Genomic DNA, 27,324 nt, shown 5'->3' with positions numbered 1-27,324 from the left:
TGAGCCTTATAAAGGCCCTTGAATGACCCTTGAATTTTTGTTCCAAAATTCAGTGGGAACCATGGCATGAGTTGGAAAACCATTGAATTGCTCTGGCAAGTGGGAGCCATGCAATAACTATCACGAGGCTGCGTATTCCTAAGCCGGTCGTTTAGACACCTTCACCAATTCGCCCACCGTTCTGCCCTCTTAATGTTTTGGCAGAATATGGTGTGAGGCCCAAGGATTGCATAACTAGAGTTCTTCGTGTTCGGGTTAAACCCAATTTTTCACGATAGTTCCCCCCGAACAAGTTCTTCAAGAATTCGGGTAAAACCTGATATCTGCGTGAAATCTTTAGAGTCCTTTAACTTGTCGTTCTAGGTAAACAATCTGAACAGTGAATCATAATATCAGCAAAGAGAGGTGTTTGTGACAACCTATATTTGTCGTCCTTTTATAATCCCCTTCCTGCAGGAGTCAAAGACGAGCTTTTGTGGAGCTGGGGCAAGTGTTTGAATACCGCGGTCATTCACTGCCCTAGTTCCGAGCGGAAATACTTTAAATATTCTTGTTTCTCGTCCCAGTGTCACAGCAGTGGCTTGTTTCATATGCCTTTCGTTTCACCCGGAAATTCCCCGATGACATTCCAAACAGAGATTGTAGCGCCCGATTTCTTCCCAAATTCTCGTGTGTAAATAGCACTCGATTCCCCCCACACACACACAAATTTGGAACCATAAAACCGAAAAATGAAGATCCCTATGCAAAACTCATGGCATAACCCATTGCATAATCATAACTCAATGGCACAACTCGGGTAACTTTCTCAAGACACGAGATCTACTCTGAGGTGGCACTTTAATTTTATGCGTCTCCATCGCAGAAAGATAGAAAATTTTGGAGGGAATATAACGTGAGGGAAGTGGATTTTAATGGCACAAGGCCACATAAAATTCTGCCGACATGATATTTAGTCCGGAGTGGCACTTCTTTATCCTGACTCGTATAGTGTGGCACTGTGGAATTCCCGACAATGTTTGTGAGCAATTGTGTTGTGTCGCCGGCATGGGCCAGCGGGTGCCAGCTACGGAGGTACCGCCGAGCGACTCAGCGAGAAGCCTCCCCCGTACCCGGGAAACAACGGCCCCCCACCTGGGGGGGGGATCGCCTTCCACGTTCCCCAGGAGGCACTCTACTACAAGTAGGGAGAAGCACAACCCCCAGCAGCCAAACTGGCTCGTCTGATCCTGGTCCGACACACAGTAACCTGCCACCAGGGGGCCGAGACCACCAGGTGGGGCAACCAGGCAGCAAGGATGGGACACCAGCCGACAGCGCCTGGATCCAGACGTGCCTCTGACTGTGCTTCACTGTCCTGCAGCAGGTCTTGTACTCGCAGGGCATGCTCCCTGGGTCTGGGAGTGCCTGTAATCTGGAACATGTTTATCTTTATTCAGCAGCTGCATCGGTCATTAGTGGCAGTGGTCATATCATATTTCAGACTGTACACAACACAGACTTTTGGTTTTATGTGTCTCAGTGATCTGGCAGCAATGTGAAAGACCTCTCTAGTCCGTTCGGTCAGTAGCTGCCTGAAGCAGTGACATCGCCTGAATTCAGACACGTCTCCATCTGCAAGCAGTTTGTGCCACGAGTCGTGCCCTCTTGGGCAACCTGTCGGTCGCACTGCCAGCTCAAATGTGTCGTGCGGGTGCATTTAAACGTGCTCGAATTTGGTGTGTGACCTGCCTTCTGCGTTCCATATCATCATCAGCTGTGAGGAAGACAAGTTAGCCAGAGGATTTGCAGAAGCGAATACAGTCGAACCTCGATATAACGAAACCCACGGGGACTGCAATTTCTTTCGTTGTATCGAACATTTCGTTGTACCGAATTGAAGGTCACGGATCGCGACCTTTGCGAGGGCGCGCGCTGTACATAAGCGTCGATAACTCCCGCTACGACGCGGAAACGTTTTTCGTGAAAAATGACAACAACTACAAATACAGCGCCAAAGTGCACCTACGGTATTTTATTCTTGCGTGAAATAGCCGGTTATACGCGTCTGCGTCGTGCTTAGAAGACGCAGTGTCACGCATTGTTCGTACGCCGCCGAAGCCTCCGCAGCTTTCTCCATATCGTGTTGCGATCTCCCGCAAACCTTCTACGTCTATGACAGTGCGTTTTCCGTAAGGCTCTCCGTTGCTACGGCATGTTTGTCCCCGTCAAGAAAATCATCTAGGCTGATTTCGTCACTTACGCCCCCACGCGAACGAAGCGTTTCCCACGCGTGCGATGGCGCCTTGCGTCTCGTGCTCTTTTTACTTGGCTGCAACCGGACAGTTCAAAACAAGCGCGAGAAGGAGAAGCCTCGGAAGAAAATCCCTAACCTTCCAATGACTCAGACTTCCTTTTGTAGGCACCAGATTCCTCCCGACCCTAATCGCGCGTGCCATCTTTCGCCGCGGGAACAGGACGCTGCTTGCGCCCTTTGTTTTCATGACCCTAAAGTCGGCTTTGGGGTCATAAACCTTATCTTGTTATTTCGCTGTATCGAGGAGGCGGCTGAAAAGTGTTTCGTTGTAGCGGGAGTTAAAATACATTGATCTCTATGGCCCTCTGCCGGGGAATCCAAATTATTTCGCTCTATCGCGAATTTCGTTATATCGCGTTTCGTTGTAACGAGGTTTGACTGTATCATTGGTCCTTGAAGAGAAGTGGGCGCCCAATAATGGACGTCGGTGATGAGAGAAGCGATGCCATTCAAAGGCGCCTCGCCCAATCTGTTCCTTGCACCGTTGAGAGAATACGGGCAGAAGATGCACATTTAGCACGGTACACTAGCGCCTTGTGGCTGGATCTGGCAGACGACAGAGGATGTCGCGGGGTACTCGGGATCACTTTGGTGGCAGAATCTCGCGTTATATTTTTAGGGAACTTTGATGATTTTATTTCGTTGGCTTATTTAATACTCATTGAGTTCGACATATTTTGTATACAGTCATGCCTTTCTTATCCAGACACCTAGGTGCCCACCCCCTCCCGTACAGATGAGGAATTTCCAGATAAGCAAGTCAATTGCGTTTTGTTATTCAACTTTCCAACATCAATGCACACTACTTCTTTAGCCCAAGGACGGAGGCTGTTGACAAGCTTCCGTCTTAGCGAACAGGAGCGACACTGGTTCTGGAACATTGTTTCAAGTACCCACTTCACATCTGGACAAGGAAAATGAATTATGAGTAACCGGACAGAAATACAGCATTAGTAAAAACACAGTACCAGCAAAAAGACAGTATACGCAAAAACAGTCTAAGCAAAAACACAGCATTAGCAAAAAAACACAGCATTATCAGAAACACAGCATGAGCAAAAAAACACAGCATGAGCAAAAAAACACAGCATTAGCAAAAACCTCAGCATTAGCAAAAACCACAGCATTAGCAAAAGACACTGCATTACAAAGTTCATTCCCAATCACACAAACCGAATTAACAAGTTTCCTGGTCAGCCGAGTTACGGATAAATGAGACATGACCGTATCCTAAAATTATTCAGTGAAGAATGATTACCACGTTGATCTGAAATGGACAGCTTCCACGAGCGGTAGGATTAATCGTAAGTGCTTGTTGCACGGAAAAACAGGACGTTGCCACAAGCAGGAGAGGAGATGAAAGTGCGCGCAGTACTTACACAGTGGCGACATCTACTTAGTGCGGCGACATCTTACAATACCGGCAGCAGTTTAGGACACAAAATCTTCTTCCGCCAAATTGGTCTTTTCAATAAAATTCTCTAGGCAACGATTTTCGGATCACTGGGAGATGCAAGAACCCTAGGCACTGATGGGAGCTTTTGTTTTAACCGTGGAATTCCCTGTCCCGGTCACTCGAAGAGTCAGGCTCGTCGTACTCAAGTAGTGCTTAAAATCAAAGCAGGAAGAAATGCATCGAGTCATCAAAGGATCACAGAAGACGTGGCACATGGAAGTGGCCCATGAAGAGGCAATTTAACTGCATAATATTTACAACAAAATTTGATCTCAAGGTTGTGCAGTGTTTTCATTGTCAGCTGAAGTGATGTTGGTGCCATGTGGTGATGACATCTGGTGCGAGGCCACCAGGGTGAGGGGCGTCTCGGACCGCCAAGCTTCATTATTCCAGATTGCAGAGGAGAATCTAGTCCCGGTTACGGTAGTTGGTATCGTAACCTCTCATATCCGTTTTTATATCAGAGTCAATATATTTCTTTTTTATACTCTTGCTGTTCTTTTTTGTTTTGTTTTGTTTCGTTTTGAGAACACATTCTGTGAAACTTCAGTTGGTGTCCTCGTGAACCACAGTCAGGGGGGGCAGCCCAGAGATGCAAGACCTCGGAAAAAAACTGAAAAATTGGGCAGCAGCTTTTCTTTTTTATTCTTCTTTGCTGTGTCGATAAAATTACCCAAAATTTTCAGTCTCAAAACTAAAAAATGTAAGGTCCCGGCATCAGATATAATGAATAAACGAGGCCAAAACTGCTGGTTTAGTCGTTCGAGTCACATTGGTTCTTTCAACATTTCTTCGTAGGGCAGCGGCCAATCGAACGATGACAAAAACAGGGGAACACAATTCGAGCTGGAAACTTGCGACCTTCACTGAACAGACAAAAATTAACATATATTACACAGACGTTTCAATCCCTAACCCCTCCTTTTCCCCTTTCCCTCCTTCAGTGGCCTCTCTGTTCTAGCACGAAAAGTTCTGATAACGTCTTCTTGCTTCTTGTCAAGGCCGCTCAGAGTACTGACGCACATGTCACTGAGATTTCTTATCCATACAGTTTCTGCCATATGCCTTATGTGTATATCCTGAGACCTTTCTTTCGACATGTCCTATATATGGAATTTTAACAACTTGGAAGAACAAGTAAGGCATTTGTTTGGCTCTATGGTGAACCGTAGCGCTTGTATAAGTCTTGGTCAATGAACTGTTAATTTATCTAATATTTTTTGTAGTTCTTCCTCAAAAGAAAACCTGAGAAAGCTGTTATTCTACATTAGCATGGCAAAATTACCAGGAATTTTGCATAACACCTTGACACATTTGTTAGTTTAGTCAGTCGTTGCATTAATGGTTAGTACTCTGATCTAAACTTGTTAAGTTAATATTTGTGCGTTAAAGAAATCAAACATACATTTAGTTATATTATGCTATGATTTGTTCTCTAGCATACATGGCAAATCTAACCAGTAAATCTAAATCGCCTCTGACTGTGGTACGCATGCCTGCAATACTCTCCCAGCACGATTTAGAATCCCTTTTGTTTTCGTACTTTCCTATATTGTATGATGTATTTTGTTTTTTTTTAATACTTACGATCTCAAAAGAGCCAACAACCAAAGAAACCATTCCATTTGTTGGAAATGGGCTTTATTACATTCTATGCACCTTTCTCGAGTCGGCAATATTGTTACATATCAAGTGCAGCACTGATTTTTATTTACTTTTGTTTACAACGCACGTACGTCGAGAGTTGGTTCACCACAAACGTGTGTGCTTTTGGCACCAGAGTACATGCGCAATAAACATACGTTATAATTTCTTGAGTTTTCGTTTTAAGTATACTATTTTTTTTTCTCCACATCTACAAATACCCTATGTGCTGCTGCAAAGCACAGGCTTGTGACACTTCTTTGAGCGTGGTGGAGGATCTGTGTGAAACAAAAACAAAGGAGAGACACTGAAGACTGCAAAACCCGAACAGTACAGGAAGAAAGGACGAAAGAAAACAGAAAAACTGCCACTTCTCTGTGTGATGTACATACTTCAGTCATTATGTCAACTGCCGAGGGAGGCTTCGGAGAAACATTTCGTACATTACAATGGGATCCTTGTTAATTTATGCAGTGCAGACCATTTGTAGTCATCCTTTACAGGGTTACATACTGGATACAGTCATCAGATGTGCGGCTTATAGTTGTCTTATTGGATGCCATGCCATGCCATGAATGCCCTATAGTCGTGTTCAACCCAAGAACAGTATGAACGGTGCTGAAGTAGAGCTTTGTAATACATTCTTGTTACATTTAATATGAAAATTACCTTTGCAAAAAGGAAATATGACCCGAAGTTGGCTTCTGGTGTTTAAATACAAAGATGCACCGGCAATGCTGTTCTTAACTTGAACACGGCCATGTGCAAGCTCAAACTCTGAAAACCAATGAGAGTGTAGTGTAATGGTGGAAGCTACTACTGCTATGCCTAACTAACGTTGACTCGTGTTCCTACACAACTCGTACCTTCATCGTGCTTCTGGTTCAGATACAGTTGGATGAAGTTGAGTTGCAGTTGACAGTGGTTGGTCAGAGCATTAGTGTAACTCACCTGAGGTTTCCGTAATGTGCACAGATCTCGGCCCCAAAGCACTGCATCGATCTGGAACGGTTCGATAACCCAAAACCCGACTTGTGCCCTTTTATCCGAAAAAAGTAATTGATTACCATTGCTTATCTGGAAAAAGTAATTGATTACAGTTATCAATTACTCGACTCCAAATGTAACTGAGTAACGAGCAGAAAAGTTACTCCAGTCGTTACTCTGCATTCACGCGAATTATACCCATCTTTGTGTGCCTCAGAAAAAAAAAAAGAAAAAGAAAGGGGGGGGGGGATATGTTTATTAAGAAAAAAAGAAAGGATCAACAGTAGAACAGCTGAAGTAACATGAAAAACCAAAATATGCAGGACAAGTAGATCTGTACTTCTCTGTACTTATCGTCTGGGAAGACGTTGACTGGATTGTGGAAGGGACATTGTGTGGAATTTCCCCATGACTCACTAAACCTCGAAAGCTTCAGGTGCCACCACACTGGTGTAGGATGAGATTAGGGAGAGAGACCCTGAAATTCCAGAACGTTATTACAGTGCCGTCCGCTTGCTATGGGAGAACGACCCAACATAGGCTGACGGCACGCGAGGGGCTTGCCTTGAGGCAGAACATCTAAAAGATAAGTTACAGGAAAAGTAATTGATTACAAGTAACGCAATTACTAGTAACGCGTTATGCACAAGTCTGCTCAAACCCCATCGAACCCACGAGCCAGGTGTGGGCCTCTCGGTTGCTTTGACTCTGTGATGGGCTGCTGAGTTGGGTTCAAGCCTTTCTTATTAATTCTATTTTTCGCACGATTTATTTGCACCAGTTGAACGCATAAACCTTTTCATGGGTTGTGTCTGGCTCTCTACTGGGAACTTGACATCCCTTACGGAGAACAACGTATACAAACAAGATCTGCCGCAGCACATTGCTGATGACCATCTTGGTTGGGTTTGAGCTGGCTACATTGGGGTGAGCAAGTGGGCACTTTATCATTTGGTCCACTGAGGCAAGATAGTCAGCTTGGTAGACATGTTATTGTCAGCTGCTACCAATGTTGTTAAAATGTCATTTTGTAATAGGTTCGATAGATTTCATTCTTCTGCTCCTCCTCCAAGGGATGACTGCGAATGGTGTCCACTGTCCCTTACTTTCCAGGTTTCCAAACATGTGGTGTGTTTTCTAGTTTTTTAAATGCAAGACAAGGACGGTAATGAGTTGCTCTCGAATTTAGCCGTAGAGTGCCGGAGTTCTCCACGAACGCGACGGCGCAGCAAGTATTACACGTGTTACATAGAATGTATCGCATGTTTTTATCTCACCGAAGTTTTAGATGTGTGTAAATGTGTGAATGCTACTTTGAGACAAAGCGATTGTGGAGCGACACGGACGTTCGTATAATGTGTTAGAGGGAGAAAGAATCTTTAGCTGGTAGCTATAACTGTGAGGTGCGGAAGTACCGCTAATGCTGAAAATATTGCAGCACTTGTCAGCTGATTGACAAGTCTGCTAGGTAGAGTGCCGGACAAAAGTTTACGGAACACGCTATGGAACTTCCGCTTACGGAACACATTCATTCCTCAGTGTGGCAATAGCAACGAGTGGGACCATACGGACCTGCAAACATGTGACTGGGTTACCTACCTCAAGAACACTCGCGATCATCAGGACGTCCTCAAAGTGTCATCGCGTCCTCGTCCGTGATGGGATATCCGGAGGAGGTCCAGAGAGTGTCATCATGGGATCGTCCAGTGATGATCATTTGCGTACGTCCTGCGGTCGTCAACCGGAGGACGTATACAGGAGAACAGAATTAATTTAATACTGCGCTGTGCATTTTAATGCCTGCACCCATTAATTAGTGTTCTGGTTTGTTTGTAATAACCCAATTCAACGTAACCGTAAGTGATCATGATAGGCACATGTTTGTAGGTCCGAACAGTCCCATTCGTTGCTAGCGTGTCTATCTCGGGAAGGAATGTGCCGGAGCATGTTCCGTAAACTTTTGTCCAGCACTGCACATTACGGATGCGGTGCCACAGGGCCTGCCCAGATTTTTTGTCATGTGAGTTAATGCTATCCCGCAGTAAACGTGTGCAGGTTGAACAAGTGTTTGCGTCCGTAACGCGATGAACTCCACGTCTGTGGATGGAAATTTTTCATCGCCGTCTCACTCTGCTGTTGAATGTGAGAAGCTGAGTGACGGGAAATGAAATGTTGCTGCCTTGTGAATATGTTTAGGTCTTGGTGTTGAATTTACATCTCTCCGATCATTCACGCTTAATGTCAAGCTGAGAAATGTGTAAAACTTTGGCGATACGGTTTGGTGTAGGGTTAAAATAGTTGATGTGATTCATTTATTTTTTATTATTAGTTGGTTATTTCATAAACTAAAATAAATAAAATTAACATGATAATTGCCAAAGGATGTCTCACACACACAAAGCCTTCTAAATTGTTTATTTTTCGGTTTGTAGCCAGTGCGTCAGAAATGAAACTGCGTCTTTTTTTGTTTAGGAACGTCCAGCTTTTGTTTACTAGCACGCATAGTAAATTTATGAGAAAGGAAATGGTGGGTTTGTTTGGACGTGTTTACTCTACCGTTGACTGGACTCTAGTCAGTTTTGTAGTCCATTTTTTTGTGAGTTTTTCTCAACATCACATTTGTTCAACCAACGCACGTTTAGTGGGGGGAAGCAACCCATGTGACCACCAGGGTCTGACTCCTGTCATTTATCAGTGACGAAGACTGCTTCTGGTTTAAGAGCGCGCAAAAGCAACGCCACCTAGATACAGCAGGCCTGCTTAACACCTCCTCTCCCTCCTTCGCTACGTAGACATATAAAGTCAGAATTCGTCTGCTACCGTGGTTCGCCGTGCTGCGAATTCAAGAACTCACAAATGATTGCAGCTAGCTTCGCAAATTTGAACCTGTAGACTGAAAGTGCAACACGCTTTCAAGAAAATTAGTCTTAAGAAAAATATAGGACCTTTTGCTCTTCATGTTGTTTTCCCCTTTAGTACACAGAGCCGCTCGTTACTCGCAGACGACAGCGGCTGCCCATGCGGCTGACGGTGGCTCGTCTACATGGCTACGACCGCCGGAAAGGACGTCCGTGGTTGGCTACGGCTATTGAAAACACAGTTATGATTGGCTGACTCTTAGTTGTTACGTAATGTCGACGACTAAGGAGGCTTTCTATACCTAGGAGGTGTTGGCAAAGGCATAGCACTGGGCAGGACGATGGAGATGGTTACTTCAGTGCGGAGGGCACATATCATTGCAGCGAGTGAAAGTGATATCCATGTGCAAGTGCGAATGTGCATAATGGTGTCAGGAGTAAGTGTTATAACGATAGCATATATCCGAGATTCGCATATTTTTTATGTTGCATTTCATATATCTGACAATTCAGTGTCTTTGTCGAGGAAATTCTTTCCTATATTGGGAACCCATGTCTTGGTGAGGCAATTCTTTTTTACTGATTTTTACTGGTGTTTACTCTAAGAGTAACGACTGGCCTCTGAGGCTTCCTTGGTCTGCCTCTCGTCCCTATTTCCACACCAGACGTGGAAAAAAGATTTGGGGAAAACCGTGAGGAGGACCTGAGTCAAGTTTAGGATTTGTCGCAACCTTAGTTTCTTAAGAAAAACGAAGAAAAAGGGGAGGTTATTTCGTGCCCTCACAGATTGATCTTCAAGTAATTGGTACTCATATGCTCTGTGACGACTAAGTTGACAATAGTGTACTGGGCCCAATGCTTTTCTTTTTGTTTGCAATAAAGATGCGTTCCACTGCTGTTTCGAATGGTGTAATTTTTCTGCGTAACACATTCGCTGACCTTACCGGACCGTCGACATAACGAACATGCTAGATTTCGTCTAAGCTTGTGTCCCAAGGCTGCAAACTTGGACTACTGTAATATACGACAGATCACACATTTTCATGAAACTCCCTGAGCGAAAACAAATTTCTCAAGTTGAAATCGTGCCACATTTTCTTACTAGCTGACTAATGTCTTTCGTCACTCATGCGAAACGATTTGGATGTGTGTAGAATAACTCTTGATTGCATAATCTGTAATGCTGGTTTCAAAAGCATTCATCATGCTCTTTTAAATTGATAGTTCAAAAGCCACTTTTTTCTTCATAGCTTCTACAATATACTGCACCGGTGCGCCATGGGGTGGCACCCCATCTTTGATGAACTGCACCGCCAGTGCTCACTGGACATTCAAGTAACGGGGTGCACTAGGGTGCACCCACTCCATGCACTCTAGTAGGTACCATGTAGTAGCTCGTGGTTTCTTCTCTTTTTTTCCACATTTTTTGTTATAAAGAGCCGTGAGAGCAGTACTGATGCCATCTTGTCAGGCAGACATTGTCTATAGGACAGTGTATGCAACTACGTAGCGAAAAACTAATTAGCTAAAATTCCTTAGTTAACTCAATTAGATGTCCTGTGGGAAATAATAAATTTATAAACGCCCTGTTTATAAATTTATATTTTATTTTTAAGTTTATTATTTATTATTTTACATTTTTATTATTTTATTGTTATTTATGTTTATTATTTTTATATTTATATTTGATTTTTTAATCAAAATTTATAAACACCCTGAGAAGCGAACATACCTTGTCAAAAAACGCAAGGTGTAACCATACCCAGTCGAAATCATAAGCTGGAACCAGTTGGAGATCATGCTGGTTCTGAATGGTCCTTCTGGGTTTGAACTGGTTCCAGCTTACCACGGGAGACCAGTTGAGGTGGTCGAAGCAGGAAATCAGACCAGCTGAGATGGTTCCAGCAGATCTGCATTCTGTGTACAATTGGTTTCAGCTGGATAATATACACTTGAATGGGTTCCAGAAAAATTGGAGTACATGTACAATTGGTTTAAACTGGATAATATCCAGTTGAAAGGGTTCCAGGTGGATCCATCTCAGTTAGCCTACGCTGGGATTTGTTCCATAATCCGGCTTAGATGGAACCACTTCCAAATGGTTCCAGCTTGTGAGTTTCGACTGGGATATAAAAGCGCGGCTCATGCACATACATTTCACTTTTTCGTCCAGAGGAGGACAAAATGCATTTCAGCATGTACAGCACGCCATTTATCTACAGGTAGGTGACCCATTCTTCACAGGACTCATAGCTTTACTGAATACTTCACATGTGGGAATTTTCCGAGAAATTTTATCTGGGTGTGTGACACCAATATTTGCTGCCTTATAATTTTTCTGGCAGGGATTTTTTGGCAGGTAGATCCTTATGGGGGGTGGCAGCAGGGAGTGTTTGGGGGTGCTGGGAAGAGCCCTGCCTCATGTTCAACCCATCTGGAAGAGCATAATAAACCAACGGTACAGTGTTGCGACCATGTCTATATCAGCTACGACAGCTAGCTGGTAGATAGACACACAATGCACACGTTGACACGAACATAGGAACACAGCTGTGAAACGCAGGGGCGTTGTGCTTCGCAGCTGTGTCTGAGATGTTTCTGCGTCGTTCGTGAGCACTGACATCATAGGAGAATTGCAAACGAGAGATCTGCGGGCTGATACTCGACAAGGTCACGTAAGATACAGCTCTCCATAACTGGTCCTACGTGAGCACAAGAAATCTACACACGCAAATAATCTTCCACAGTATACGGCACCGAGGAGAACCCCTTCCAAAAGCCAGTCCATGCCTACGAGCGGACAGCACTGCCAGACCGGGCCCGCAACATAGCTTGAACTCTCACGTAGCGAGCGTTATCATTATATTTAAAGTTGAGGCGCTTCAAACGTCACTCGTCGGCACGTGCAAACCGGGTTTGGTAGGACGAGATTTTAAATCACCATCATTCGAAGTGGTGCATTCACTAGTGTAAGACGTTTAACGCATTTAAATCACATTTAATGAATTTAAATCATTTAATGCATTTAACACGTACAGTAGTGCATTTTACTGACATCGGTGGGCAACGTCACGACTAACGCCCAGGGGGAATGTGCGTCCTGGGCCGACTTCCACGGATGGGCACTTGTTCGCTGCCTCCTACTGAACGAAAAGTAGGACCGAAGGTCGCGTCGCCTTCAGAGACCATCGTAATCCCCCCAAGACCGTGGCTTTCGGTCGCGACCTTGTTCGCCCCTAGCTTTGAGCGTAGTTCAACTCTACCAAATTGGTGGCGCTGTCGAAGGCTATGACGAAGAAGTTACAGAAAAAGAGGTGCGGATGGCACACTTGATGAAGCTTTGTACTCCCTTCGATCAAACGGCTTTCGACCAAACGCCGTTCGACTAAATGGGTGGGCACCGCTGTACTAGCTCGCTGGCGATACCGTTCGTTGGATGCTAGTATCTTTCTACTGGCCGGTTTCACGTCACTTCATGCAGGGAGGTCCCATCGACCTCCTGGATTTTCATCATTTTTTATTATTTGGAAGCTCATCGTACATAATGATCAACAGCGGTAAAATGAACAGCGGTACTTCTTGTTTCGGCTCATTTGCATAGCTAAATAGACGAGTTCACAAAATCCCAGTGCTCTTTGCACACGCATTGCATCCTGGGCGCTTGCTGAGCGGGGCAACGAAGAATAATCCTTCTGATTTCGCTTTCGCTGACCTTGACACGTCGTGGACAATGAACCGGTGGGGGAGAAATCGGAGCAGTTTGGAGGTCACCCGTTTCTTTCGTATTAGTAAACTCCCACAGTTCAAAGCGACGCTAAGCACTCTGGGATTTTCTGAACTCGTCTACTCAGCGATGGATATTTCAACACACGTGCCCGTTTAAGGGTGAGGGGGATTTATTTGCAAGAAAAAAAAGAATAAAGAAAAGGAAAGATAAAAGGGTTGAATGGTTTTCTAAGCATGGAATGGCTTTCAACCAGGACTTGAGTTTAGTTTGATTATAGAAAAAAAAGAAAAAAAAAGGAAGACATTGAATTCGTCAGCAACCAGGAGTATCACCCGTCCTGCTATCTCGCCTTTGCGCGAAATCCCCTAATTCAAGAGTTAATTAATGAATTTTAGGTAATCAGTGACCTTGTTTTTTTTTATTGCGTGTTAGCGCCGGGAGGCAACGGTGGCTATGAGTGGTGTACAGATGTGGACAGATATGAAGAGAGGGCAGCAGGAAGGAGTGGGGGACAGAGTGCGTCCTGGGCCTACTTCATGGGGAACTGTGCCGATATTCGTCTGGAAAGTCTTCGGAAAGCCCAGGGAAAATCTCGGACAGCACAGCCGGCGGTAGGGTTCGTACCCTTCGAAGCGAGGGGTTCGTGGCTCCCATGGGAAACTGCAACCAATGAAAGGCGCCCAAGTTTGATTGACAGGTCGAGCCTCTTCTTTTAGGCTCCTCCTAAGGGTCAGATTGCTGTGACCTCAACCTGTTGAGCTCCATGAGAAGTAATGTGTTCACATGCGTACATGCTGCACAACATGCTGCTTGAAAATCTCGTTTTATTCCTAAGTCACCATTAACTTTGTTAAGAGGGCAGCTTCCTCGGGTCGCAGAACAGCTGAATGCTGCCGCACGTTGGAAACCTCTGTCATAAACGGAATGTGAAGGAAAAAAAAGTGAATTGTGGAGACCATAAGTACATCAGTTTAATTACGATTGGACAAATCTTATTTTAGTGACGCATTCCGGCTTTTGGCCTTGTTAGGCGTACACGCATTGGGAATCTCGTCTGGGGCTTCCTTGATGGCACCCATGAAAAGGACGGCGAAGGGTTCCCAGGAGACGAGAAGGAACAAGAAGGGTCGATCCAGTGCGAAGTGATCTCCGCTTGTAGCTGTAGGCACAATCACGTCCAAGTTATGAGTGTTAGCCGATGCCTTAGAATCCCCGCGCTCGTCGACCTGAAAGCACGACATTCATTCATCATCCAATCAACCTCGCAATTTAAAGCAACAACTTCATTTCAATATATCGCAATTTAATCGATCAATTGAATCTCGCGTATTCAGAGTCGTACCTTTTGTTTTTGCTCCATTGAAATCTAAGTGCATCACATTGTATTCTCCCAAGGTATTTATCTCCATATTGGCGGAATTAATTCCTAGTTTTGAGGAGTATGACGCCACAATGCGTGCATTATGCCATCCGTTTGGCAACATTGCTTCTACAAGGTTTTTAAGATTTGCTTGTGTTGAATAGACCTCTCCCTGCCTGTAAACAAATGACGTCATTGTGTTCGACAGCGCCACCAATGTGGTGGAGTTGAACTACGCTCGAAGCTAGCGGCGAACAAGGTCGCGTACGAAAGCCACGGTCTTGAGGGGATTACGATGGTCTCTGAAAACGACGCGACCTTCGGTCCTACTTTTCTTTCAATAGGGGGCAGCGAACAAGTGCTCATTCGTGGAAACCAGGCCTCCCTTTCCGATTTGTTTCGGTTTCCGTCTGTCTACCAACGTCATGATGACGTTTCTCGGGTAGAGGCCTATTCCAATGGCAAATTTGGGGCAGCCAGCCGACTCCACGAGGAAGTGCCCCGCTCTCACAAAGAGCACACGATCTGTACTTCTGTGCCTGCTTGCTTTTGATGTCGTCTGTGACAATGAATTTTACCCGGAGCTGACGTTTCACTTCACTGACTCCTTCCTCCTGTCCTCTCCCCATCCGTCCACGTCTCTAAGCTGCTCATAGCCACAGTTGCTTCGCGGCGCTAATACAGAATGAAATAAGTCGCCAGTTTCCTCCTTTCAGGGCCCGCACAGACAAGAACTCGCCATAATTATCATAAAAGAAGGCGTCATAAAAACATAATCCACGTATTTTTGTCCAGCGCCACACCGTGAATACAATGCATTACTGAAACACTCCACTTGACACGCCAACAGGAACAAGCTGCCTTCTCTAATCTAGAAGTAAGTATTCCGGTCTGTACATACGATTGGGAACACTCGCACGCCCGTCACAGGGAGGAGTAAAGCTAGTTTTTTTTTAAATTCCATGTTAGCGACGCGAAGCAGCAGTGGCTGTGAGCGGCCTAAGACGTGGACAGATGGAAGGAGGACAGCAGGAAGGAGTGGGGGACAGAGTGGCTAGTATACGTCCTGGGCCGACTTCAAGGGGAACTGTCTGGAAAACTGGAAAGCCTGCCGCAAAACCCAGGGAAAGCCCCAGAGATCAGAGCCGGTGCGGGGATTCCAACCCGCCTCACCTCCCAGTCTCGGAGTGGAAAGCAGCCACACTAACCACTATGCCACGGCTGCTGGTAGGGGCTTTAGCAAAAGCGCTCGCACGCGAGACCAAATACCAGCAGGCGTGGGTGCAATACCAGCAGGGGAGCTTCCGCCATACCAGCGCCATATATGACCAGGTATGGCGCCATACCTCGTTGGCGGTAGCGAAGGTCGGGCTGAAGGCCGGGATGCGGTGGGTTCGAATACTACAACAGGCTGTGTTGTCTGAGGTTTTCCCTGGGTTTTCCGAAGACTTTCCAGACGAATGTCGGCACAGTTCCCCCTGAAGTCGGCCCAGGACGCATACTAACCCCTCCTGTCCCCCACTCCTTCCTGCTGTCCTCCATCTGTCCACATCTGTACGCCGCTCGTAGCCACAGTTGCTTCGCGGCGCTAACACAGAATACATAAAAAAAGCTTCCTTCATGTTAGCGAAGTGCGAGAAAGAGGAGCGGCAGGAATCTGAAGCACAAACCACGTGACCCGGGAGTTTCAGTCAAATCTGCCGATTTTGGCGGAGCAGTCCGCGTTGCTCCGTGGAGCGACCTTGGCCCCAAGGGCGCGCGAAGACTGCAGTTGGAAGTCCCGGACTGCGCTCCCAGTGTGCCAATACAACAGAACTTCTCCACTCTAGACATAGCAGCAAGGCTTGATCCGAAAGTCCGCCATTGGTATCCAACATCAGCCAGCAATCAGCCATTAGAATTCAACAGTAATTTCCCCCTCACCGGCAGAACAGACATTGTGCCAGAAAGCACCTGTCCCACTCACTGATGAAAATAGCCCAAATACGGGAAAGGAACACTTCGACTTCACGGAAAGATATTTTTGTTGCCCATGCTCAGGGTTTATGCGATTACTAAGTTTAGCAGCCATCCTGCATTCAGTTACTTGAGTTGTAGGTCCTCAGTTCGCATGCCTTCGTGTGATCTTCGCGATATGTAAAAGCCTCCTCTGGGGCATTTCTGTGCAGAACAATGACCTTTGCCTTGGACTCCACTCTCATGAATCGCAACGAGGTTCTGTGACAGAGAAATGTAAGTTGTTCCCCTTGCACACCAGGGCAACATAGTACACTGGTTGCGGGACTTCAAAAGACGTAAATGGCAAGGTGGCACATCTAGTCCTTGTGAATATCCTTCCTATTAGGAATGTCGTTTTTGCAGGAAACGATACATGACGCCGTAACAACTGCGGGGAGGCGGGCTATAGTGCATTCCAGAGGCTTGAGTCTTTTCCTTTCAGTGACTTCAAGTATCAGGCGATCTTTTCGCCAGAAGTGCTTACAAGGATTGTTACTGCTTGTAACTTTACGCCCGGGTGTTTATCAATTTGAAAAAAGAAAAAAAAAGAAAGAGTCACTACAACCTTTCTGTTGTCAACGCTGGAGAATAAATGATAGGACACTCCATGTGGTGAACACGGATGACTCTGGTATTGCAAGACGCCATGGGCGTTCCCAGTATTTTTTTCCAGGGGGGCGAGCGTGCGACCCCCCCCCCCCCTCTCCCACTCTTTCCGGAGGCGGTCGTTGTGGACTGTGCTGGTGTTTAGAGGTTCCCGTTATGACATCTGAGAGTAATCATGAGGACCTATGACTAAAGAGCGCACTTTTTCACAAGCGACCTCGGAGCTACAGGAGCTACCCCGTTGCACCCCTCTCGGTACACCAATGCACGACGCATACTATAGGCTAAACGCTATTATGAGCTGTCACAAGTTGATGAGAAATTTACCTTGAGTGTAACGCGATGAACAAGCTGGGACAAGTGCAGCGGCTTGTTATCCGCAATGCCTCCAAGTTGGGCGCCTGGTCTGAAGAGATTTCTCGCCCCGAGATCAGACAGGGTCTTGCTCAGCTCGATCGTCAGCTCCAGGTGGAAGCGCGGAAGGGTAAGGCAGACAGGATCTTTTCCCGTTGACAGCCGCCGGAGAAGGTTATCTAAGTGGTCCGGGGTCAGGTTTGCTTCCAACTGGGACATCCCTTGTAGCTCTTGCGGTCGAATAAGGACCAAAGCAGTGTTGACGTCCTGCTGGGAAAAAAGGCACGACAAATCGTCATATTTGCTTAGAGGCACGACTGCTGTGCAGACCCGGTGCGGCGTACCTTGTAAGGCAGTTCAATGGCGGACACACCGAGCTCGGGATAAGAACAGGTCCGGTGAAGTCCGTCAGCATACATCATATCTACTTGGGATGTGTTCCCGAAGACATCGGTGAAAGCCCGTTTGGTGATATCTTCGTGCACAAAGTGGAAATCCCAGACACCATGGAATTGCAGATCTGACACCAGCACCATTTGGGTTTGTGACGTCACCGATGCAGGATTGACGATGCTCGGTGCGTTGACTGCGCGTTCCACGCGTTGGTTCAGTTCGTCCACTGCCGTGCGCGGGAAATTGGCGAAATCCAGTCCACGTAATGATGCATCGTAAAACCTGTGGTATACAGGATATGACTGCTCAATAACCTGCTCAACTGCGCCAGTGCGACAGTCAGTTTCTGTAGACGTCCTTATTTCTCGCGCAGATAATAGTTCCGTGCTTTGGGGCAGAATTGCAATAAAACGGGATTTGCAAGAGCACCTATGACATGGGCAGTCTCCAATGATTGTTGAAACCAATGGCCGTCTAACACGTGCGTGGTGCCACAAAGCGTGGAATGTGTCAACCTATGAGGGAGCACTGGACCCAATGATATTTGAAAAGTTGACATGTTACACGCTAGGTGACGCTACGTGCATGTTCTCAAACACTCAATAAGTCTCAAACACATATTATAACGAGCAAGATACTGCAACAATGTGCACTCGCGGAGCCATTTAATTTTTGTGAATGCTGGTCGCGCTGTTCACAAGGCACCCGAATACACGGAGCGAAAGCAGCATCTCAGTTGACATCTTCACCAATGTGTGTCACACTTCTCATTGTGTTTTACATCGTAGAACGTGAAGAAAAACAATGTGCAAGTTTCCGGCGATGCAGAATCAAAAATAACAAAGACGGTTAAGAGCATCAGCTGTTTACTATATACATTAAAAACAAGACTTTCGTGCAGTAGGCTGCACTTCTTCAGGTTTGAGGACCTGTTACAAGTGGTGAAGCATATATCAAACACCAGTCACATGGTACAAGAGAAAAGGGTAAGGGTGAAGAGAAATACAAACGCGATACAAACATCAACAAAAAAAATGAAAATGAAAAACAAAACGCAATCAGTAGGAGGTGGCACCTCCTACTGATTGCGTTTTGTTTTTCATTTTCATTTTTTTTTGTTGATGTTTGTATCGCGTTTGTATTTCTCTTCACCCTTACCCTTTTCTCTTGTACCATGTGACTGGTTTTTGATATATGCTTCACCACTTGTAACAGGTCCTCAAACCTGAAGAAGTGCAGCCTACTGCACGAAAGTCTTGTTTTTAATGTATATAGTAAACAGCTGATGCTCTTAACCGTCTTTGTTATTTTTGTGTTTTACATGATGGACATTCACACAAGAATTACGTTTTTAACATCCGCAACAATCTTCTGTTCCTCTGCCGAACGCGATCCACCCATGCAGTCTGAGCCATTTCGGGTGCTGCCATTTATGGGATCTCCCGAAAACTGGCGCGACATGATGGACCTAACCCGAGGCCAATTCCTGATTGGCCACTAGGGTGCGTGGCCTACCGGCAAATATCTACCAGGCTCGACTTCGGAGAGAGCGTCGCGTTTCTATTGTTCGCCGTTGCTCTCGCTGCCGCTCGCCAAACGCCTCGGCAGGCCTCTGCAGAAAACGCTGGAGAAACGCCTCATGCGGTTGGGTGTTAACCAGAGGAGGCACAGTAAGCCGGTTTCGCGGCCGCGCAAATAGTGTCGCCACTGGCATTTCCCGCCAAATTCCGGCTATTTACTTTCCATTGGCTCCGGTCTCCCACGTGACCCTTCTCGATCATGATTGGCTGAGGCTCATTTAACCGGTGGATTCGCCCGCGTTTGTTTCTCCGAGGCGCCGACCCGTCTGACCGTTGTGTAGCTCGCGTCTGCCTATGTGAGCAGGCGGTGATTTCGTTTCGTGGATTTCGAAGATCTTCGAGCCATGGATGAACGCCTGAATGAAAGGTAAGCAGACAAACGTATGATGCATGTCAGTGATCAGACGTTTAATACTGTCGCCTAACTGTGTGCACCTTGCCCCGTATTACATCACTTTCTGCCGGTTAACAGTCATGATCTGGTTGATGATTCTGCGTGGCGTTGCTTCTTGCGTTTTGTTCCGCTCTTTGAATGTGATGCTTAGTACACTGGTGTGCATGAAAAGGAAAACAGCGTGCATCGCGTACGCAGGGCTCCTCCAATTTTGGCATTAGTGATCACATTAGACGCGTAACGCTGGCATGTCTTATAGAGCGTATTCAGCCAATTAACGTTGCCTGTGCTCCGGTTTACCATATTATTAACAGGTTCCCTTGTTTTTTGTTTTTTCATTCAGACACCGACAGCTGTTCGTGGCCCTGCGATCCGCGAGCATGTGGCCCCTGTCACCAGAAAATTCGACAGTTGTGCTGGGATGAAGCGGATGACTTCTGCGACTCATCACGTGCTATAGATATGTATAATAATATCTACTTTCTCCAAACCGAATAGGTTCCCTTAAGGATTGTATAATATGATAGTCACGCTTTCTGTTGCTCGGCGCTATTTATTCTCTGTCTATTCTGCAGTATTCTGTAATAATCGTGTAGATTTACTTGCATTCAAATGTTGCTTCTTGTGTATATGTTTACCGTGTCAATAAATTTGTACATGTGAATTCCTTTGTCTTCTGGATTTTCATTTTCTGCTTCCCGATAATATTAGCAGATGACCTGGCGAAGCGCTCGGAACAGGGGGGGGGGGAGGAGGAGATGAGTGAGAGGGTGTGGAGAGGGCACGCAACGCACATGCGCAGTTCGATCAGCCAGCGCGCGCTCTTTGGCGCCGTTTTCCGGCTATTTTGTCGTGATTCGTTACGGATGATCACGTGGTCAAGGGGGCGGTGGTTTTCGTGGCGAAACTGTGGAAGCTACAGCTGCACTCCACTGGTGTTAACCGTTTGGTTTCGCAGATACAAAAGAAGCGCCATTTTCGTGTAGATCGTGAAGTCATCCCTCAGTGCATGTCGCCCTGCTTGCGCTCTTTCGAGGTGGGTAGACGGTTTCGGTCAGGGTCAGCCGGACTGCAAAGCACTTCGCAGGAGAATGCAGGAGAATGCCGCGCAGTCGCAGTCACAGGCTCACAGCGGAGCCAAATAGCTAGATGTGGTCGAATGCGAATGCGGCAGCTTTCGTTGGTTCGGAAATGAGCCGTTACGTCACAGAACAAGTTGCCTATACAGCGGAGAGCCAACCAATTTTCCTATAATCGTGAATGGTTTTAAAGTATGTCTGCGTCTACTAAATACGACGAAACTTTGCACAGTCGTTCTCCTTCAGGGACTTCAGGGACAGATGCATGCAACGGCAGCAGGGTTTTTCGAACTGTGCAGCACTCCTCTAAGAAGTGACTTCTACTGTATTAAAAGCTCACTTACTTCTGTATGAAAGCCAGGTAATTGTGCTTTACATGAAAGCTGGAATCTATGTAAGTCATATTCGCCACACGAAGGCGAACCGAGGGCACTGCGTTCCTGAGTCGGACCAGAAAATCATGGAAGGACGTCGCAGAAGGTTCTTTGGTTCGCAGCTGCAGAAGTTGGAGAACCTACGGCGACACCATTCAAAGAATAAGGTTGAGCAAAACTAGAACAAGTATGCATTTAATTAACGCGGAATTATATCAATGTTCCAGTTCCGCACCGATACCAACGGCTTCAAAAGCGACAGCTAAGACAAAGCATCACAGCGACAAATGTATCATTTTTAACGAGAAATAAGGATAAATATTAGAAAAGCCATACAAATATGAATGTCGAATGTGTTGTAAAGCATGCACACAACATAATTTGATTCTTGTCGTGTGCTGGTCATCTTGTGGTTATCTGTCTTTTCGCCGAGCTACGAGACATGTTTCCCAGCTTTGTCCGTCAGATGTGCCGAGGGTACAGATGGCACACCTTGTGACAAGATCTCGTTCACAAGTAGTTGTTGGGTGCGTTAAGTAAGGGCCAGCTCTCACATGGCGACGCCCGACGCGACGTCGTGAGCGGGCGGCGGAAGTAGAGGAGCATTTCTGCCGGCTCGTCAGAGCGCAAGATTTTCATGTTCCCGCCACAGTGGCATTCCGTCGTCCAAAGGAGACGAAAAATCAGGAGGCGTGGCCTTTCTGTGTCTCCTCATTGGTCGCCAGTATATCGTTCTCCGCAGCTCTCGCCGATGTTGTGAAAGAAGTTCGCATTGCAATTTTTTTTTTGGCTCGACGTCTTCCCTCTCCACTCCGGAAATGCGCCTCTACTTCCGCCGCCCGCTCACGACGTCGCGTCGTGCGTCGCCAAGTGAGAACTGGCTCTTAGCGTCCTGCGGCGCGAGTGTTTCAAACTCCACTCACTTAACGCGATACAAGCGCCACTCCGTGCCGTTTTACGAGCTCCCGTTTCAAATTGGTGCATGGAAGCAGAGGACGAGCGCCTCGACAAGGTGCGTGAGATATTTCGCGATGTACGAGGACTAGAGTCACTAAATAGGGGTACAGAGTACCGCATTCGTTTTCCGTGCCGAAGCCGCCATTCGATGTCCTCCATTGGGCCGACTCAGTCACGTGGTTTCTCCTTCCAAGAACACTTCGTCCATGTTGAGTCCCCCTCCATCCAAAACCGGTTTCCTGGGTTGCGAGCTGCCTCGACTGCGCGGCGTTCTCCGGCGGAGAAGAGGGAGATTGGCGTTCCATTGCTACGCGACGCACCTGCGCCGGACCCAAGATGGCGGGCTCGCTCGCCCGCGTGGCTCAGTTTCGCTACTCTGCTTCCTATTTAGTGGCTCTAGGCAGGACGACCTTCGAAGTGTGGGCTCAGAATCAAAATACGGACTTACTATGTTACCCAATGCTCCGATTTCAGTAAACCGTAATATTTGTATAACTGTTGTCGTGCTATTTGATTAGAGGACAGAGAAAGAGGGTTAGAGTTGGAGAGAGAATTAGAGTTGGAGAAAGCACGTGACATATCGTATGTCCACTCAGAAAGCCGCAATAAAAAGGTATTCGCAGACGGGCCACAACACTACAGGGAGGAAAAGATGGAAGCAACGTGGACCTCACGTGCAGTTGTTGTTGTACCTCATTTGAGAACCATCCAATGAGACCGTTCTACGTGCACGAGGGGAAAGGGAAAAGTTGAAGGGCTGCGCGAAAGGCTGACCTACTTGAATAGCGTTATTAGGGAACACGAATTCTTACCAGGACCTGCCAGCTTACAGCGGCCATAGTGAGTTTTACTATACCGTACGCTATCGCCTTTGCAAGGGATAGCGTTCGTGGTTCTGCGCACGCGCAATACAGAAGCAGAGCGTTGCGCACTGCGCAGAACCACCACGCCATTACGTAGGCAAAAGTGACAGCGTACGGTACACTAAAACTCACTATTGTCATTTGCACCCGTCCCCAGCGCTGAAGGTAGCGGTGGCGCTGCTCATCGGCCAGTTTATTTTCTCATCAGTTGCTATAACACCATGTACTTTAGCTCAGCTTAGGATTGTTGTACGAGCGGTGCATGTTCCACGGGAGACACGTTCTTGCTAAACGGGTAAATTGATTATCTCCATCATTCTTTTCGCTTTGATGGGAGCTGTTCGCTGTTTCGTTTTTGTGGTCTGCCGTGGACTTATGTCCGCTTCTGAATGTCCAAAATTCTATTTTCCACTATGCAATCATGATGGAGATCCTACGAGCCGATGTGTAGCGCCCCTAGCGGTACATGCGGACGGGATCCTGCATAGCAGTTATAATTGAGGTTTAGACAATTTTGCAACGTCCTGGTACGGTACGGTAATCTGAAACGATATCACAATACGCGAGACTGAGGCTGTTGACGTCTTACTACACCGTGGAAGGAAACGGAAACGTCGTAGTGGCTCCTGTATGGCGAATCCCGAACCCTGAACTGTGAAGCCTTTCGATGTTACGCTATTGAGGAATTCTGTTATCCCAACCATTTCGTTGCATCCCCGAGAGAGTTACTCGCAATCACCTTCTGCATCGTAAAAATGCTACGGGAGTCCGCACCGCCATCTCACTTTTCGCGTAGATGCCCAGTCGTCTTCTTCACGTGGAGCCCCGCAACCCGCGTGACCTCTCCGGTACGGTAACGTCTTCTAAAGACGTCTCCGGGAACACAGTACGCTGTTCCTCAAGAAGATCAGTACCGGCGATACGCTAGCGAAGCTCAAGATAGGGTCACGCATGCACCATGAGGCCAACGCCATAGCGGGTAGCGTGGCCAACCACGGCGAGCAGTTTTCATCTTCACCACCACCACCACGCCATAGCGGGTATCGTATCGGAGATGCAAACACGGTCTATTATCTACTAGGTCGCGATCCGTACCTAAAGGGAGTCGCAGAAGACGACGTTGCTTTTATAGCCAAGCAACTACCACATGGTTCCTCTGACAGACGACCAAGACTAGTGTTGTGTCCTCACCTGAGATGCCGTTTCACCGCCTGCCCCCGCCAACAGCATGCAGAGAGATGCTCCCAAGCCACACGGCGAAAAGACGAAACTGGATGTCTTATACTCTTGAGTCAATCTAGAGTACACTTTAACCGGAAAGTGTAATCCAGCCGCAATGTTCCCAAGGTCTATTCCGGAAGGCTCTGTCTGGCCAAGAGACATTTCGCTCCGAGCAACTACTAGTCCGAGAGCGAACAGCGCGTACGACGAAATTTATTCGTCGTCGTTTCGCGTGGTTGCGCATTCTTCTTCTTCGTCCTACTGGGAATGGCCATTAGCCACAAGAGAGATCGACGAGAGCTATGGGGTTGTCTACCTATACCATGACACAACTATGGCAACCTGGGTGGAGAATGCGATGGTTGAAGTGATGGAGGTGGTGAATGTGGGCTACTTAAGTTTGCTTGTTTGGTTCTATGGCCCAAGTGCAAGTATTGTCCATGTCCAGATTATTTGCATACCTCACATGTGGAATCACTGTTTGACATTCTAGGTAAGTAAGAGCTCTTGGAGTTAGATACTCTACACTGAAAGTGAGGCACGAAGTGATACTTAAGGTAATCCAAAGCTAACAGATGCCATTGTATCCTTCGGCCACACTTTTCAGACTTTTGCTGCTATTTCAGAGGTCCCCGAAGCTGCGGGACTCGCCTCGCGCGAGGGCGAATTGTTGACGACAGCAGCTTCGTTTTTTCTTGGAGGGTACCTATTCTTGCAAAGGACATTCGTGAAAAATTTCTGTCACCAATCTTTCACAGTTTTCTTTCAGGCCGCTTTTGGTATGGTGCACAACTTGGGTACGACTACATTGCACGGGCCTTCACTGCACAAGATCCTTCCAGTGGTATGTTGCATGCCACTGGAAGAACACGGAGAACCTTCGTCTGTAAGGAATGAACCTCGGCTTCGCTCGTGATCGTACATGTTCATAGTTGCCCTGTTACGTAAAACATCGCGTTACTAGTTACGATGCATAATTTATAATGACGGGTGTGATCGTTTTAATACTGCCAATCAAAGATATACTGCATATCACACGATTCCGGGGGTCTTCCCCGGTGGTGCGTACGATCCTCAAGAGGCGCAAAACATCAACCTGCAAGATGACAGATAAATTGCCACGTGAAAGGGGGTCGTGAACTGTTTAGTAAGGCCTGAGCTCAGGGCAAATGAGCGTCAAGTACAGTGATCTCTTGTATTGAACAGGTACACAGCGCAACTAAACCTATAAGTGGATCGCAGAGACGGGGAATTGTGCCTGGGATTGTATTTTGGCCTGAGCGAAAGTCCCGCTGATCAGCTCCTCTTATGGCCCTTCAGGACGCCCTAAACTCTAACTCTCTTCCACCCAAGGACGAATACGTCGGACATCTCGAAAGCCATCTCGAAATTTTCCCCTGACACATTCCAGAACTTGAAGAGGCCGACAGACGGATGTAATATCATGGGGGTGGTCCTGCAAAGTTATAGTAGTACCGGAAGCCGAAACACAAGAATATACCGGGTGTTTCAGTTAAATCCCCGGGATAAATAATTCGCGAACCGGTGCACCAATCGAATAACTTTCTTTTTTACAAGTATCTGTCCAATACCGCCTACAAGATGCGCACCGCGTGAATGAGCGGGAGGCGCTCATTATTTAAATAAAAATTCAAATGAGTTTCGTGAAAAAAGCTAACTTCTAAAGCAGGGCGCCGTCGGCATTAAAATGAGTACTACCCCTTCTGAGACCTTCAGTAGATACCTTTTAGAGAAAAATCTGCAACCGAAGCGGGTCATTCGTTGCAGTAATAAATTGGTTTCGGTTTACATATTTTTGTCGCGGCTGCTCGCGTGAAGCGCAAAAGGACGCTCTTCCACTCGCTTATCCACCAATGAATTACGTCCTTACACCAATGAATTACGTCCATTTGCGCTTCGCCGCGACCAGCCGCGACAAAAATACGTAAACCGAAACCAATTAATTACTGAAAGAAATGACCCGCTTCGGCAGATTTTTCTAAGGTGTCCACTGAAGGTCCCAAAAGGGGTAGTACCCATTTTAATGCCGACGGCGCCCTGCTTTAGAAGTTAGCTTTTTTCACGAAACTCATTTGAATTTTTATTTAAATAATGAGCACACCCGCTCATTCACGCGGTGCGCATCTTGTAGGCGGTATTGGACAGATACTTGTAAAAAAGAAAGTTATTCGATTGATGCACCGGTTCGCGAATTATGTAGCCCGGGGATTTAACTGAAACACCCGGTATAGTGGATAATGGCATCTCTTGTTGTAAGTGCATCGCTCAGCGGGTTTTGTCGTCGGCCATCGGCTTTTATTGGTTGTACTCCGCAGCTGAGGACAGAACTATTTGGCACCTGTTCGGGGTTTGTAGGTCCACTGTGAACGTAATCTACAGACACTTTGCGAATGCTGTCATCCAGAAGCTCGAAGATGAGTGGCTGCGGATGGTTAGTCCTGGCGAGAGTTCTATGCAGTGAGGGGCTTCCCACAGCGGGTCGGCGCGTTGGACGACTGTCACTTTGCTGTCTCGACGCCAAATAACAACACTGTCGACTACTATAACTATAAACGGTGGTAAGTTCAGTGCTTGTGCTTACATGAAGGAAAGCCTCATGAACATGCATGCAGGAAGAACACAGCCTCATTTTTGCGCGTTTGTTTCTGAAACTATGTACTAATGTAGGACTAACAAAAAAAGGAAACTGACAAATTTTTATCCAGCCTTGTCTCCCGAATTACTTCTAATTTATTTTAGTTACTTGTACACATTGCTACAACTTGCGTACTCACCCACTACACTTCTACGGCGCAGGTACGGTGTGATACTCCTGGCCTTAGTGGATCATCGGTACCGGTTCCGCTACATCCCCGGAGTTCCGGAGTCCCGGAAGGTGCCACTATGCCCACGTGTATGGATGTTCAAAGCTGTGTGAGCTGGTGAACACGTACGTTTCCAGACACCAGTGTGCGTGGTCGAGGATGTCCCTGTATCGCCAAAGATTCCGTGCGATCAAGCATTCCCTCCCTCCTCGAGCCTAATGAAGCCATACGCAAACACTGTGAGGGGAACTGACGGGAAAGACGAATTGTCGAAAACGCTTTTGAAGGCTGAAGGCTCGCTAGAGATTTATCACGAAGAGAGTAGAATGCACCTTGTCCAATGCAAAACAAG

General features: G+C 46.7%; 2 protein-coding genes across 5 annotated transcripts in view; one reads left to right on the top strand and one right to left on the bottom strand.

The window, feature by feature from the left end:
- Positions 1–10,140, top strand: part of LOC135378808 (uncharacterized) — a 59,111-nt gene extending 48,971 nt beyond the window's left edge. The window contains exon 6 of one of the 2 annotated variants that reach the window (XM_064611905.1): positions 1,057–10,140. In XM_064611905.1, the coding sequence (XP_064467975.1) occupies positions 1,057–1,187 (131 nt within the window). In that variant the 3' untranslated portion in view covers positions 1,188–10,140. Of the gene's footprint in view, positions 1–1,046 lie in introns of both variants that reach the window. The other variant, XM_064611904.1, reaches the window with a different exon arrangement.
- Positions 10,141–13,866: 3,726 nt separating this feature from the next.
- On the bottom strand, positions 13,867–27,086 carry LOC135373299 (leukocyte elastase inhibitor A-like). 3 transcript variants are annotated; one of them, XM_064606532.1, is made up of 5 exons: positions 26,943–27,086; positions 21,077–21,246; positions 17,631–17,961; positions 17,260–17,556; positions 13,867–14,194 (listed from the first exon to the last, which is right to left on the bottom strand). In XM_064606532.1, exons 2-5 carry the CDS (start codon positions 21,133–21,135, stop codon positions 13,961–13,963), a joined length of 921 nt encoding a protein of 306 aa, XP_064462602.1. In that variant the 5' UTR covers positions 21,136–21,246; positions 26,943–27,086; the 3' UTR covers positions 13,867–13,960. The 3 variants fall into 3 exon arrangements, with proteins under 3 accessions (XP_064462602.1, XP_064462594.1, XP_064462598.1); XM_064606524.1 differs by lacking the exon at positions 26,943–27,086 and adding an exon at positions 24,118–24,387; XM_064606528.1 differs by lacking the exon at positions 26,943–27,086 and adding an exon at positions 24,118–24,387 and having other exon boundaries at positions 17,260–17,553.
- Positions 27,087–27,324: the final 238 nt, after the last annotated feature.

Source organism: Ornithodoros turicata, chromosome 1, assembly GCF_037126465.1.
Source record: "Ornithodoros turicata isolate Travis chromosome 1, ASM3712646v1, whole genome shotgun sequence".
NCBI classification, from domain to species: domain Eukaryota; kingdom Metazoa; phylum Arthropoda; class Arachnida; order Ixodida; family Argasidae; genus Ornithodoros; species Ornithodoros turicata.
This window is presented reverse-complemented; position numbering and strand designations above follow the sequence as displayed.